General features: G+C 57.1%; 1 protein-coding gene across 11 annotated transcripts; it reads left to right on the forward strand.

Moving 5' to 3' along the window:
* Positions 1-11: 11 nt before the first annotated feature.
* Positions 12-13389, forward strand: MTHFR (methylenetetrahydrofolate reductase). Of its 11 annotated transcripts, none has more exons than XM_082464782.1 (14): positions 151-167; positions 1053-1166; positions 1264-2261; positions 2540-2785; positions 3946-4184; positions 5046-5156; positions 7896-8089; positions 8805-9055; positions 9342-9476; positions 9651-9831; positions 10074-10256; positions 11088-11189; positions 12033-12152; positions 12538-13389. In XM_082464782.1, the coding sequence occupies exons 3-14, from the start codon at positions 2152-2154 to the stop codon at positions 12754-12756; spliced, it is 2091 nt and encodes a 696-aa protein (XP_082320908.1). In that variant the 5' UTR covers positions 151-167; positions 1053-1166; positions 1264-2151; the 3' UTR covers positions 12757-13389. The 11 variants fall into 11 exon arrangements, with proteins under 11 accessions (XP_082320910.1, XP_082320908.1, XP_082320907.1 ...); XM_082464781.1 differs by lacking the exon at positions 151-167 and adding an exon at positions 180-617 and having other exon boundaries at positions 1050-1166; XM_082464777.1 differs by lacking the exon at positions 151-167 and adding an exon at positions 180-617.
* The last annotated feature ends 252 nt before the right edge of the window (positions 13390-13641 follow it).

Raw genomic sequence — 13641 nt, forward strand, 5'->3', positions numbered from 1 at the left:
GGCTTCCGGGCGCCTGCAAGGGTGGTTTCCGCCCTCTGGCCCCGCCTTCCTAAGCAACCTGACACCGGCGCCGCGCCCCCACCGGAGCCGCGCCCCCTCTGCTCTCGCCTCCTTATGGGCCACGCAGGTGCGACGGGCGCGCGCTTTGAGTCATCAGCGATCAGAGGGTGAGTGGCAGCGAGGCTTGCGGTCGCCGGGGAGGGAGACCAGGGCCTTGGGGGCCTTGGGGGCCACCCACCCGGGGGCGGGCTCTGGACGGAGGGCGGGGAGCGGTGGCGGTCTGTCGGCCCGCCCCCTCTGCGCACATGCCCTCGGTGGGACTAGAGTAGCCCCCCCTGGCTGCCACCCCCGCGATCCTCAACCCTGAAGCGGAGACTCACTTTCGGCCCCCGGCCTGGACTGAAGGACCGCAGGGCTGAGGCGGTCCTGAGCTGGAGGTGGACTTGGGCCTTCGCTTCCGCCCCCGCCCGTGACCTAGTGACCCGGTGACTAGATTCGCGGCCCTCGAGCCCCCCGCGCCAGAGGCATCTCTCCGGCTCCCTGCCGAGCACCTGGAGAAGAGCCGTGGGCCGCTGGCACTGCTGTCCCCGACGCCCACTGCATCGGGCGGCTCACAGGTGCCCACCGGGACCCCTCTGGGAGTGGTGGGCTCCGTATTCCCCCACTGCTCGGTGCCTGGCACCGATTAAGTGCTCATCAAATGGCAGAGGGTTGCTTTGAGGACGGGGTGACAAAGCCTGGCCCGTCGGCGCTCAGTGAGTGCTGGCTGTTACCGGGTGCCAGCACGGGGATACCATAGGCAGAATACCCGGCCCTGGTCGCAGGGAGCTGGGAAGAGGGAGGGGAGACAAATATGTGAACCCACAGTTGCAACCCAGGGTGCTATGGGATCCTAGCTTAAAATGGGTTAAGTGGTAGCACGTCAAAAATGTTGGAAGAAGGCTAGTGCCTGGCACATACTAGGAATGCAGTAAGTCTTAATGAACAAATGAAAGAGCAGATAGTTTGTGGGTGGTTCAGCCTCCTCTCCCCTCTTGGTTTTGTTCCAGCAGACAATTAATGAGGCACTCTCTGAAATTCGGAAGAAAGACCAGACTAGGCTGATCTTGACACTCTCCCCTTTCTTACTCCTGACTTTCATCCCCACAGAGAAACTGGAATTTTAGGTCAGAATCAAAATGGGCATCCCTGGGGGTGGTCTGGTCTCAACTGCTTGACGTTGGGTGTACCAGGGTGTGTTACGTGCACTTGTGTGTGTTTTAGGGGAGAGGAGCATTGGATCTCATCAGTTTCTCAAGAGTCTAGGACCCCCAAAATGGTTAAGAACATGGGCTTAGCCGTGGACATTCCCTGAAAGACGTGAACTTGGCCTCGTTGCTCCTCTAATGCTCCAGGTCACCACACCCTGGATTTTCACGACTGTGTGTTTGCATCTTGCTGTGCAAGAGTAGTGTTTTGTTTTAGTTTTTGTCTTATTTTCCCCACCAAACTGCCCAACGGCGCTGTGCCCTCTTGTCGGCCAGCCTGTGGTTGCCATGGTTCAGGGCTTCAACTGTGGTGGCTTTGCAGTTGCCGTAATCACTTGAACTGACTTCACTGGTGTGTGTAAGGAGAACAGCCTGGAAGGCAGGCACAGACTGTTCAACCTTTGTTCTGAGTTGGACATAAATTCATGCCCATATTGAATTTGGGTCTGGCTATTTTTGGAACCCAGCCAATGTCAAGTTCTAACCCATGACATGGTCTTTTCAGAGAAGCACAAACTCGGGAGAAATCAGGCTGCTTTGTCAAGCCCTCACCCCTTCCAGCCTGCATGCATACAAACTGTTCCAAGTAACAGGAGATGTTTCCATGGCTGAGCCGTGCCTTCCTTGGCATGTGATCCAGTCACCCTGAACATCTGTTGGCCTCATCACACCCGAACCCTGCAGTCTGCAGTCCCACGTCCCCCTCCTTCCATCCGCCTTCGGCCGCTAGAGCCTCAGCCCTCCCTCTCGCCCGGGAAGCCTTGCCCCCGCCCCTTCGCGCCGGCCCCAGCTACTGCTCTCAGCTCTTCCTTTGTCACAGCTCCGCCCAGTCGGACACACCCGCTGGGGAAGGTTCCTCCATTTCTTCCCCAGTGGTCTGGGGTCTGAGTTTACACTGGCAGAGATGGACCGTCCAAAACCCAAGGTCCTCCCGGCGGGGCACTGCTGCCCCTCCCTGGGAATGCGGGCCTGGGAGGCCGGCAGCGCGAGGCTCTCAGTGCCACCCTCCATCAGGTAGCGGTCACGGAGGATCCACGGGCTGCAGGAGCATGTTTCTGTGCTGGGTGGGGGCTGTCATATGCGGAATCAGGCAGCAGCAGAGGGCAAAGCTTGGAGCGAGGCAGCGCAGACAGTCGTAACTGGCGTGTGGAGCCACCGGGTGGGCGCGTTGTCACCCGTACCCTCACCGGCCTTCCTCCTGCGTGGAAATGCAGCATCTCTCGCTTGACCCTGCCTTGCTGGGGCTCGGCTGCCTGCCTGCCGTCTCACGCCCCCTGCCTCACCCCGTGCAGCAGGAGCTCGGCCATGGTGAACGAACCCAGAGGGCATGGTGGCCCCAGCCCCCGCTGGGAGGGCAGCAGCAGTGGCAGCGAGAGCTCCAAGGATAGTTCAAGGTGTTCCACACCGGTGCTGGACCCGGAACGACACGAGAGGCTCAGGGAGAAGATGAAGCGGAGGATGGAATCTGGTGACAACTGGTTCTCCCTAGAATTCTTCCCTCCTCGAACTGCTGAGGGAGCTGTCAATCTCATCTCAAGGTGAGTCAACGCAAGATGAGGAGTAGGGCCAGACTGGGGGATGGGGGCAGGGGGAAAAGATGAGCTGTCCGCCCTGAGGCTGGGCTGCACTTTGACCCAGCAGGAAAAGGCAGCCACAGGGGCTGGAAAAAAGCAAAGCCAGGGTAGATCCTTTGATACGCAGCTTCTGTTGTCTGTAAAAGCCCCTCCAAGCACCTGGAATGTTTAGACACACTCTTCCATGTGCTAAAAATGTTGATTCTCTCAGACGAAATTCTTTGGCGGAACTTGGGGCTGGATCGTGAGGAGAGTTTAGGAAGTTACAAAACGGCGGCTTGGCTGAAAAACATTTTCAGCAAGTTAGGAATTTGGATTATGCATCTTGAAATCTAGAAATGCCAACTGGATCATGTTAGCACTTGATGAATCGCAGTTCCTTTTTTAAAGTTTATGCTGTTTATCACTTGCACTTCTTATGTGTCATTCCCAAGGTTGTGACGTTTGAAGGCACAAAGATGTTTCAATGCACCACATTATAGCTTGTAACACAGCGCACGTGCGCACATATAGCTCTTGATTCTAGTTATGGAAATGTGGCCGTGCTCTGCAGGACTCTTGGCTGCTGCGCCGGAACTGGGGGGCGGCAGGAAAGAAACTTGTGTCTGCTGACCCTCTTTGTTCCTAGAATGAGGCCCTGCTTGCCACTCTGAGGGTTCCCGAACCCTTGACCATTGAAATGTCTTAAGTCACCGGAGACAATTAATGTGCAAAGCACTTCGAAAAGTCCAGAGGGCTGCTCTCACACAGACTGGTTTCATCGTCATTATATATTATCTCCACAGTAAGAGTAATCGTAACGATAGCACATTGATTGCGTGTTTGCCGTGTACCCAGCGCTGTTTTAAGAGCTGTGGAGCCATCTGTCATGATATCCTCAGAGTATTATTATGAAGTAGGCACTGTCCTCTGCCACATTATAGAAATCAGGAAACTGAGGCTCAGAGAGATCAAGTCATTCTCCCAAGATCACACAGCTAGTGAGTAGCAAAGCCAGGATATGAACGCAGGTCGGTCTGATTCCAGCCTGCACGTGATGCTTCTCTAACTCCCAGACCCCATGGGAAGGTGGTGAAGGGCGGTGTACCCCCAGGAGCCCGTCTTCAGAGAGAAATTCCCTACAGGTTTGACCGGATGGGGGCAGGTGGTCCCCTCTTCATAGATGTGACCTGGCATCCAGCAGGGGACCCTGGCTCAGACAAGGAGACTTCGTCCATGGTGATCGCCAGCACCGCCGTGAACTACTGTGGCCTGGAGACCATCCTGCACATGACCTGCTGCCATCAGAGCCGGGAAGAGATCACGGGCCACCTGCACAAGGCCAAGCGTCTGGGCCTGAAGAACATCCTGGCGCTGAGGGGAGGTGTGGAGCCAGCACTCTGCTCTCTGGGGTCTTGCTTTCCTGAAGACTTCTGTCCCTGGAACGGTCCTTTCCTTTTCTCCAGGTCCCACACTGAGTACACTCAGGGTACCGTCCCTGCCAGTAGCATCAGTAGGCAGTGTGGGTCAGGAGGACCATGGGCAACACACAGATGGAGCCACTTCTTGACCTCTTGACCTCGCAGTAGGAGTTCAGTTGGGCCTGCGGCCGGTGCCTGATAACCCTCTGTCCCGACGTACACAATCAATTAATCAATTAATCAATCCCTGGCTGCACCTGGCTTTTGGCCCAGTCGAAGAGTTCAGCTCTGGCATGTGTCCTAGGAGTGAGAATAGCTGGTTATGCCTCTGGCACGCACCGTCACTGGGCCACACAAGTGTGGGAAGTGGGAGCCTGATGGGTGGGCACTTGTGACCTCATGCTCCCCACCCCAGAGACCGCCTCTCACTTGAGATGAGTGGGAGATTCTCCCGGGAGGCGAGGGTTCCAAGGGGGTGGGCGAACGAGCAGTGGGCTTGGGTGAGGGTGCGTGGACACACCCAGGTGTGAGTAGGGAAGGGATCGCCGATGCTCCAGGCTGAACGCAGAGCTGCAGCTGCTCCCTGTCTGCTGCTGCCAGCACAGGGCCCTCGGAGTCGGTGCTCAGTGACTGTTTGATGGGTTGGCTGCTGTCTTCCCTCCCGCTGTTTACCAAGTGCTACGCTAGAAAGCGGAGACCCCAACTTGAGTAATATGAAGGCTCTGCCTTCGAGGTGCTCATGGTCCTGGGTGTGGGGGGAGAAGGAACAGAGAGGCTACCTGGAGGTTGGGTGAGACCCAGCTCTGTGACCTCCAACCCTGCAGACCCCATAGGTGACCAGTGGGAAGAGGAGGAAGGAGGCTTCAGCTATGCCGTAGACTTGGTGAAGCACATCCGAAGCGAGTTTGGTGACTACTTCGATGTCTGTGTGGCAGGTGAGAGGCTGGGGTATCCCAGTGGGTGGGGCCGGAGAGGGGAAGGAAGGAGAGGCACAGAGAGCCTCCTCGGCGTTCAGGTCAGGACCCGCTAGCTCAGCGCACCGCCGGCCTGCCCGCGCCGGGTGACGGAGGTGCAGGGGTGAATCAAACAGCGTCTGCCCTGTCATCATTCTGTCATCCACTGTCCACCCAGGCGTGCCACCACCCCTTAAGTTTTCGTTCCTCTGCCTTTTCTTTTTATTATTTATTTCTTTTTCTTTTTTTTCTTATTTTAGGCTGCGTCCGGTCTTCGTTGCGGCACGCGGGCGCTTCATTGTGGTGTGCGGGCTTTTCTCTAGCAGTGGCTTGCGGGTTTTCTCTCTCTAGTTGTGGCGCACAGGCTCCAGGGCGCGTAGGCTCTGTAGCTGTGGCATGTGGGCTTTGTAGTTTGCGGCACGCGGGCTCTAGTTGAGGCGTGCGAGCTCAGTAGTTGTGGCGCGTGGGCTTAGTTGCCCCGCGGCACGTGGGATCTTAGGCATTGCAAGGCACCCGGATTCTTTACCACTGGACCACCAGGGAAGTCCCTTCCTCTGCCTTTTCTTGCTCTTAGCCTGCTTCCCAGCCCTATTCTTCTTTAAACAAAAGAGGTATATTTTTTAAGGTTCCGGGGGCAGGGAATCTCAGAACAAGGTCAGGAAATGGCATCAGACCTCATTAAGCGCTGGAACCAGGAGGCAGGCAGAATCCAAGGCCCTCCCTCATTCTCTCTGCCCCCCCGCTGCTTCATGCTTCATCCAGTAGACCTGATATGTACGCTTTTTCTGTCTCTGATATGTACGGTACACACGTGACCTGCCGCCTGCTCCTGACTTGCCCAGACTGATTGACAGGTCTCAGCCATCAGTTCCAAATCCTCAGGAGAGAGAACTGCATCGGCTCAACTCTAGTTTCTTTAGCTACAGCCGGGAGGCAAGGTTCACCTGCTAGAAACAGATGGCGTGGCCTTCCCTCTTGCCCCGACTCATGGGGTCTGGGCCTTCAGCTTCTCAAGCGGGGGCTTGGGTGTGGTGAGGCAGTGTGTGCCAGGGACACAGGAAGTCCGGGGATTAATTTGACGCATCACCTTGGCATGACAATTTTTCTCAAATATTTTGGGGAAAATCATATCATTCTTATTAAAATAAACATGGCTACATTATGGAGCAGCAAATCAAAGTGATCTGAATTTAAAAATACAAGCCACGTGGCCTCAAGGAAATTACTTTTTGTGGGGACTTTGGGCTGCGTCCCCAGGCCCCCACGTACATGTCTGCTGTTCTTTGTGTTGAGAAGAGGGCGTTGAGGTGGATGAGTCTAGGAGGCCCCGATGAGGTGGTAGGAATTCAAGTGTCGTTGGTCGTGTGGCCACGAGACAGTCGGTTGATTGGGGAATGTGCCCACGTGTGGTGGGCATTGGACGGTCACGAGGGGAAACCAGCAGAGCTGTGAGCGTACAGTTGCTGAACGGTTTGGTGCTTTGCTTATGGTAAAGTGGATGAAAAAGAGGACCGGTGGATTGCAAGGCACCCAGCTGGCCACGACAGAACAAGAATATAGTAAAACTGAGCAAAATCCAGATGTAAGCAATTGCTGGATTTGTTGGGTGCTGTTGAGGTTTTGTAGAGTTTCAGCTATTAAAACCTCTGTTTCTGAAATTTCTGCTGGAAAAATAGCCTTGTTATTGAAAGTATAAAGCGCTAGTGTTTAATCCTCCCACGCCCATCCCCGAAAGTAGTAGTTTTTATATCCATCTTTGATGACTCAGGGTTTCTTAAGAACGAAACTGCCTTATCACAGCAAAGCAGCCTGGCTACCCAACAGGGTGGGTTCAGGTTTGCCCCTTCCTGGCTCGGGGTCCTGCCCTGGCCTCGGGCAGAGGAAGCCGGCACTCTGCTTGTAGTTCATTAAGGCCTGTGGTCTTTCCTGTGCAGGCCGAGCCACTAGTAAGTTCAGTCGTTTAGGGAAGAGAGCGCGCTGTTCCCGGAGCTAGTCAGGAACCTAGGGGACGTCTGGCCCCACCTCCCAGGCATCCCCGGAATCCCATCTTCGGCCTCCCCGGCACAGGGTCATCGCCCTGCCGCATCGTTCTCACACACTGGGAGTTCATTCCTTTGTGGGGTTGCTTGTTCCATTGTCAGGCAGCTCTCTGAAACTGATCCTAGTTCTGCCATCAGAAGCAGCACAGAATATGATGAATGAGGAACTCGACTAAGGTGACTCCTTTTTCCCAGTGACAGACTTGTGGGCGTCTAGAAATAGTTTCCATATTTTCTGCATTCTTTTCTTCAAGCACAACATCTCTACTCTCTTCACTTATTCCTTGTGTAACGTGGTTTCTGACTTTGCACTGTCTGGGACCCCGGAGTTATTTTAATGTGAAATTACAAGCACTGTTTTAATCCAGTACCTAGAGTCAAGCCCATTACCCCAAGGCTGCCCGGCCAGTGTGAATGTAGCATTTCCTCTCTTCTGTGGCCACAAAGTGCAGGCCGGATTGGCCTGGCTGATTGCAGGACAGTGCGGGTGTTTGGGGGCAATCCACCCCCACTCTTGGGAGGGGCGCATCAGATGAGCCCAGCCATCACCGCTTCAGCCTGTCCGTGCTGTGGGGTCGGAAGGTATGGATCCGGAGCTCTCCGTTCCCAGCTCTCTGGTTGCTTCGTCACTCACCTTGAGCAGGTGGAGCCAGTCTCTCCCTTCTGTCATCCCTATTGGCAGGTTACCCCAAAGGCCACCCTGACTCAGAGAGCTTTGAGGCTGACCTGAAGCACCTGAAGGAGAAGGTGGCAGCGGGAGCCGACTTCATCATCACCCAGCTTTTCTTTGAGGCCAACACTTTCTTCCGCTTTGTTAAGGCTTGCTCCGAGATAGGCATTACTTGCCCCATCCTCCCCGGAATCTTCCCTATTCAGGTGAGGGTCCCCAGAGGGCTCATGGACTCCTGCCACCCCCGGCCTAGCACAGGCCAGGGCCTTGGTTCAGGCCAAAGTGAACCTGAAGTGCCGAGTTCAGGCCAAAGTTCTTTGATGCTCATTAGGTTTTCGTCAGACAGGTGCTCAGTCCTTGCAAAATGTTGTCTTGCCACCCTCTTTTGATTACCTCTTATGTCTCCCCAAAATAGCAACAGTAACTGTTGGAGGGGCTTATTGATAAGTGTCACTAAAAGGGATTATTACTCTCATTATAAATATGGGTTAAGTCAGTGTTTCCCAAACTTGGCTGTCACCAGAATCATTTAATAAGCCCTTTTAAAACATGGATTTCCAGATCCCATGCCTAGAAGTTCTGATTTAATAGATCTGAGGTGGGACCTGGGAATTTGTACATTTCTGAAGTTTGGCAGGCGATTCTGGTGATTGGTCAGGCTTGGGAACCACTGGCTTAGATGACCACCCTTTATCAATAGATACATCTAGGGGCCAAAGGGCCGGCTCAGACCAATGGCAACAATGCTGTGGGCAGCTGCTGTACCCTGCAGAGTACAAAAAGTGCTGGTACAATACGGTCTGACTTTCCTGGGTCAGTCTGTGTCACACTGCAGAGCCAGGAGGCCTGGTGGGGGGATAAGTATTTGGGGTGAGAGACGGGCAGGGAGATGGGACCCGCAGCCCCCTGTGTCTTGGGCAGGGCTACCACTCCCTCCGGCAGCTTGTAAAGCTGTCCAAGCTGGAGGTGCCGCAGCAGATCAAGGACGTGATCGAGCCAATCAAAGACAACGACGCTGCCATCCGCAACTACGGCATCGAGCAGGCGCTGAGCCTGTGCCAGGAGCTTCTGGCAAGCGGCTTGGTGCCGGGCCTGCACTTCTACACCCTCAACCGCGAGATGGCCACCACAGAGGTGCTGAAGCGCCTGGGCATGTGGATCGAGGACCCCAGGTGAGGCCAGTGGCCCCGAATTCAGGCCCTGGAGCCACAGAGGAGAGTCGGGTGGGCAGGGAGATCAGAGAGAAGTCACAGAATGCGTGCGCCCTAGCTGGCAGTGCTGGCTGCCACGGGGGCACAGGGATGTCTGTGCCGTGGCTAGTGGCACCCTTAGGGCTCCAGTCTCAGCGGGAATGCCATCCGGCTTGACGTTTACAAGTCAAGATGGAAAAACCCAGGTTCAGTGGTGCCCCCTCCCTCTGGCCAAGCCCCGACCCTTTCTGTCTCCGTTCTCACCCAGACGTCCCCTGCCCTGGGCCATCAGTGCCCACCCCAAGCGCCGGGAGGAAGATGTCCGTCCCATCTTCTGGGCCTCCAGACCAAAGAGTTACATTTACCGCACCCAGGAGTGGGATGAGTTCCCCAATGGCCGCTGGTGAGCCATTGCAAATGAACTGTTTCCTGGGAGGAGGGAGACCCATCGTGGTGGAGCCCTCGGGACAGGATTCACAGGAATGCCTCCCACACCCCACCCCGGGGCAGGTGGATGCTCCTGTCTGGAGCCCAAAGTCAGGGGTGTGCCTTGACCTCCGGGCACCTCCTCCGCCAGGGGCAACTCCTCCTCTCCGGCCTTTGGGGAGCTGAAGGACTACTACCTCTTCTACCTGAAGAGCAAGTCCCCAAAGGAAGAGCTGCTGAAGATGTGGGGAGAGGAGCTGACCAGTGAAGAAAGTGTCTTTGAAGTCTTTGCCCACTACCTCTCGGGAGAGCCCAACCAGAATGGCTATAAGGTGAGTGCTGCTGGGATGGGATCCCTGGGTCCCTCCCCTCGCCCCATTGGCCAGACGCGGGCGTGACTGCCCCACCCTGAGCCTCATCGCTGTGCCTGGAGGTGGCACCTCAGCAAAGGGAGAAGGTGAGTTGGGGGGTCCCCACGTGGGGTGCCTGGAAGGGGCTTACGGAAGCAGAGACAGGCTGGGCCTCTGATGGGGACCGTGACCAGGAGGGACCCAGCCCGGCTTACTCTCCCCAGGTGACTTGCCTGCCCTGGAACGATGAGCCCCTGGCGGCCGAGACCAGCCTGATGAAGGAGGAGCTGCTGCGAGTGAACCGGCGGGGCATCCTCACCATCAACTCCCAGCCCAGCATCAACGGGAAGCCGTCCTCCGACCCCGTCGTGGGCTGGGGCCCCGGCGGGGGCTATGTCTTCCAGAAGGTGTGGCAGGGACGCACGGGGCTACCCCCGCTTGACCTGCCTGCAGGGGTTCCCCGGGGCTGGGGACAGAGGCCTTCGTCTCGGGGGCTGTTTGTTCTGAGCGGCCGGGGATCAGAGTGGATGCGAGCTCAGGCTCGGAGTCGGACAGACCTGGGTAGGCTGGTCACTTGACCACTCTGGGCCTCAGCTTTCCTGTCTATAAAATGGGGATATGTCACGTCGTGTTCTGGGGATGAAACATGGCAAAGCACATAAAGTGCTTAGCACGTGGGAAGCATCCCCTAACTGGGAGCTATTATTACTGTTCCTTGTGGACCCCTTTCTCCTAGGGCTGCTGGAGTTAAAATTACATTCTAAGCTAAAGCCTGAGGGCTCTGGGAAGTGAATTTAAGTAAGCCCAGCTTAATCCCTGGTGGCCAGGTGGTGCTGGAGAAGCCCTCCACCCAGCAGATAGGGAGATGGGGTGTGTCAGGCTTCTCTTGCCTTACTTGCCAAACTGGGCTCCCTGTACAGCTTCTGGAGCGACTTCTCCATGGAACCTTCCCCAACTGGACAAAGGGTTGGCAGACGTCCCTCAGACCTGTCCAGACCGAGAAACCTCACGTACCTGCTCCCCTCCATTTGCTTATGGGTTCAACTCCCAACTAGTGGCCACCGCTAGTCCCGACGCCTTAAGTGTTCTGCTACAAGTGTCCTCGTGGATGCCTCCCTGGGACGGTCAGGAGGGCAGGCGTCTGGTGTTTCAGAGCACATGGCCCACTCAGCAGCGCCCAGCAAAGGCATCCAGCAAGGACTGGGGGTTACGTGATGGCACCTGTCTCCCTCCCGCAGGCCTACTTAGAGTTCTTCACTTCCCGAGAGACAGTGGAGGCACTTTTGCAGGTGCTGAAGAAGTACGAGCTCCGGGTGAATTACCACATCGTGGATGTGAAGGTGGGCCGGCCCTGGGTCAAAGGGCGCTCAGCAGGGCCGGGGTGAGGGCACCACGTTTACTCCACCATTCAGCAGTCATGGAGTGCCCCAGCGGGGCCACGCATCATGCCAGATGGATATGCAGACAGAGCCAGGTCCCTACCCTCCGAGAGCTCCCAGCCTAGCGAGGGAGGCCATCAGTGAATAATTATGAATGGGTGTAAGCAGTTGCACTTTATAACAGTAAAGCTCAGCATAGGAAGAAGCAGGGGATCCAAGGGAGGGATGTCCAGCTTGAGAGATCAGGGGAGGTGTTTGCAGAGTTCCTGTGTGGCCTGAATCTTTAAAGATGAGGAGTAAAAGGGCATCCCAGGGAAAGGGCAGAGGGCGTGCAAAGGCATCACTGCCAAATGGGGTCAGAGTGAGGCTGAAGCGTTAAGCCGGGGCCTGGTCCTCAGGGGTCTCAATTGTCCTGCTTGGAATTTGGGTTTTCCCGTATAGGCAAGAGGGAGCCTTGGCGCCATGTCTTATTTTGGGCAGGTCCCAGGGGACAGCTAACAGGGCCAGGGGAGACTAGAGTCAGCAGCCCTGGTGGTCTGCGTAGCAAAGAGAGGCCTGGCCAGGCTAGACACGAGGCTAGACACGAGAGGAAGTGAGAGCACCACTGGGTGTGTAGGAGGAAGGAGAAGCCCAGGATGACGTCTGGGTTTCAGGCTTGTGGCCCATCACAGAGCTGCAGAGCCGGGGCAGGGGTGGGGCGGTGACGGTGGGAGGAGGGGCAGAGCACACCCCCGGGGAGAGGGCTGGAGCTGTCTGCACCCCAAGTCTGCCCCTACCCACCGCGCCCCCCCCACCCCCCCGCAGGGTGACAACATTACCAACGCCCCCGAGCTGCAGCCCAACGCCGTCACGTGGGGCATCTTCCCTGGGCGAGAGATCATCCAGCCCACAGTGGTGGACCCGGTCAGCTTCATGTTCTGGAAGGTAAGGGGGGGCCCGGGAGCAGGCCTGCCCTGCCACCTCCAGAGCCTCGGGCGGGCGGACGGGGTGGCTGGAGGACGCACCCCCAGGGCTGGCAGCGCCCTGACTCTGACGCCTGGTGTTTACTTCTGGGCTGGGGAGCGGGGGTGGCACTGGCAGTGGGCCAGGTTCTGTTCTCGGAAACGTCTTGTTGGGCAGCAGCAGAGGCCCTTGGGGTGCTGAGTGTGGAGCCCTGGCCCTAGGGCAGCCCTGTTAACCTGGCCGGCGTGTCTGAGTGTGTGTCTGTGTGTCTGTCTGTGGGACCGCGTATGGACCTGTGTCTTCCTGTCTGTGTGTGTGCCGGTGTCTCCGTGTGTGTCTGCGCGTGCGCGCCTGTGCGTGCGTGCAGGACGAGGCGTTCGCCCTGTGGATCGAGCAGTGGGGCAAGCTGTACGAGGAGGAGTCCCCGTCCCGCATGATCATCCAGTACATCCACGACAACTACTTCCTGGTCAACCTGGTGGACAACGAGTTCCCGCTGGACAGCTGCCTGTGGCAGGTGGTGGAAGACACGTTTGAGCTTCTCAGCAGGCCCCCCCAGAACAAGAGCGAGACGGAGGCGCCGTGAGCCTGAGCCCTGACACCCTTAGCTTGAGGCCACTGTGTCCCGCCTTCCTCCTCTCCGTCCTGGTTCTCTGGGAGACCCCTGTTCTCCTTCACGTCCCCCCACCCCCTAACACGACAATGGCAGCTAGACTGGTGTGAGGGTTCCAGGCTCTGGCTGGACCGGAGTCCGCCCCACACGGGAGCCAGGTGTTCCCTGCTCGGCTGAGAGTCTGTGCTCCGGTGGGAAGCAGCCCCACCCCGAGAGGAGCACGTGGGCAGAACGCGACCTCCCGGAGAAGGGTTTAGGAGCCAGCCGGGGACTGCCAGTGACCTTGCTCTTGGGGCCTATGGAGGACAAGCAAAGCGAACATGGCAGTGGGCTCTGTGGGATTGCAGAGGAGACATGGCAAGGTCAAGGTGCTGCAGGCTTCCACCTCCAAGGCGCTGGCAGCCAGGCACGACCCGCTCGGGAATGAAGGGGCGGACCACTGCCCTGCCAGGCACTGGCCCCTGGACGGACCTAGGACTGAAACCTAATAGTTTTCGCCTCCTAGCCGAGAGCTCAGCTGTTTCTCCCTTTTCTACAGCGCTGCTTTTTGAAACAGTTGTCTCTGTTCCCGTGGCTCGAGAGAGAAAGTGCCTCTGAAGGGTTAAAGGTGTCTGAACCTTTATGCGTGGTGGAGCCCTTGGCCTTACCTTTTCTCCCCTGGCTCTGAGGGGTGAAGGGATACCCTACCTGTTACCATCGAGGGTGAAGATGAGGTTGGCCCGAGCAGGACTGACTTCCTCCTGGCTTATTTTCCGGGCAGGACCTCCTCCTGCCCGCTGCTCCCTCCCCTCCCTGGTGCACCCTGTCCCGGAAGCTGTCTGTCTGGCAGTGCTGCCCAGGCCTCAGCCCTCAAGCCGC

The sequence above is a fragment of the Balaenoptera physalus genome (assembly GCF_965194825.1).
Source record: "Balaenoptera physalus genome assembly, chromosome: 1".
Taxonomy (NCBI): Eukaryota; Metazoa; Chordata; class Mammalia; order Artiodactyla; family Balaenopteridae; genus Balaenoptera; species Balaenoptera physalus.

Excerpts from the sequence above, each read along its gene's own strand:
- MTHFR (XM_082464782.1), top strand. The coding sequence starts at position 2,152 with ATGGACCGTCCAAAACCCAAGGTCCTCCCGGCGGGGCACTGCTGCCCC. Across the intron at positions 9,832-10,073 it reads CCAACCAGAATGGCTATAAG|GTGACTTGCCTGCCCTGGAA; the intron begins GTGAGTGCTGCT and ends TACTCTCCCCAG. Across the intron at positions 12,153-12,537 it reads TCAGCTTCATGTTCTGGAAG|GACGAGGCGTTCGCCCTGTG; the intron begins GTAAGGGGGGGC and ends GCGTGCGTGCAG.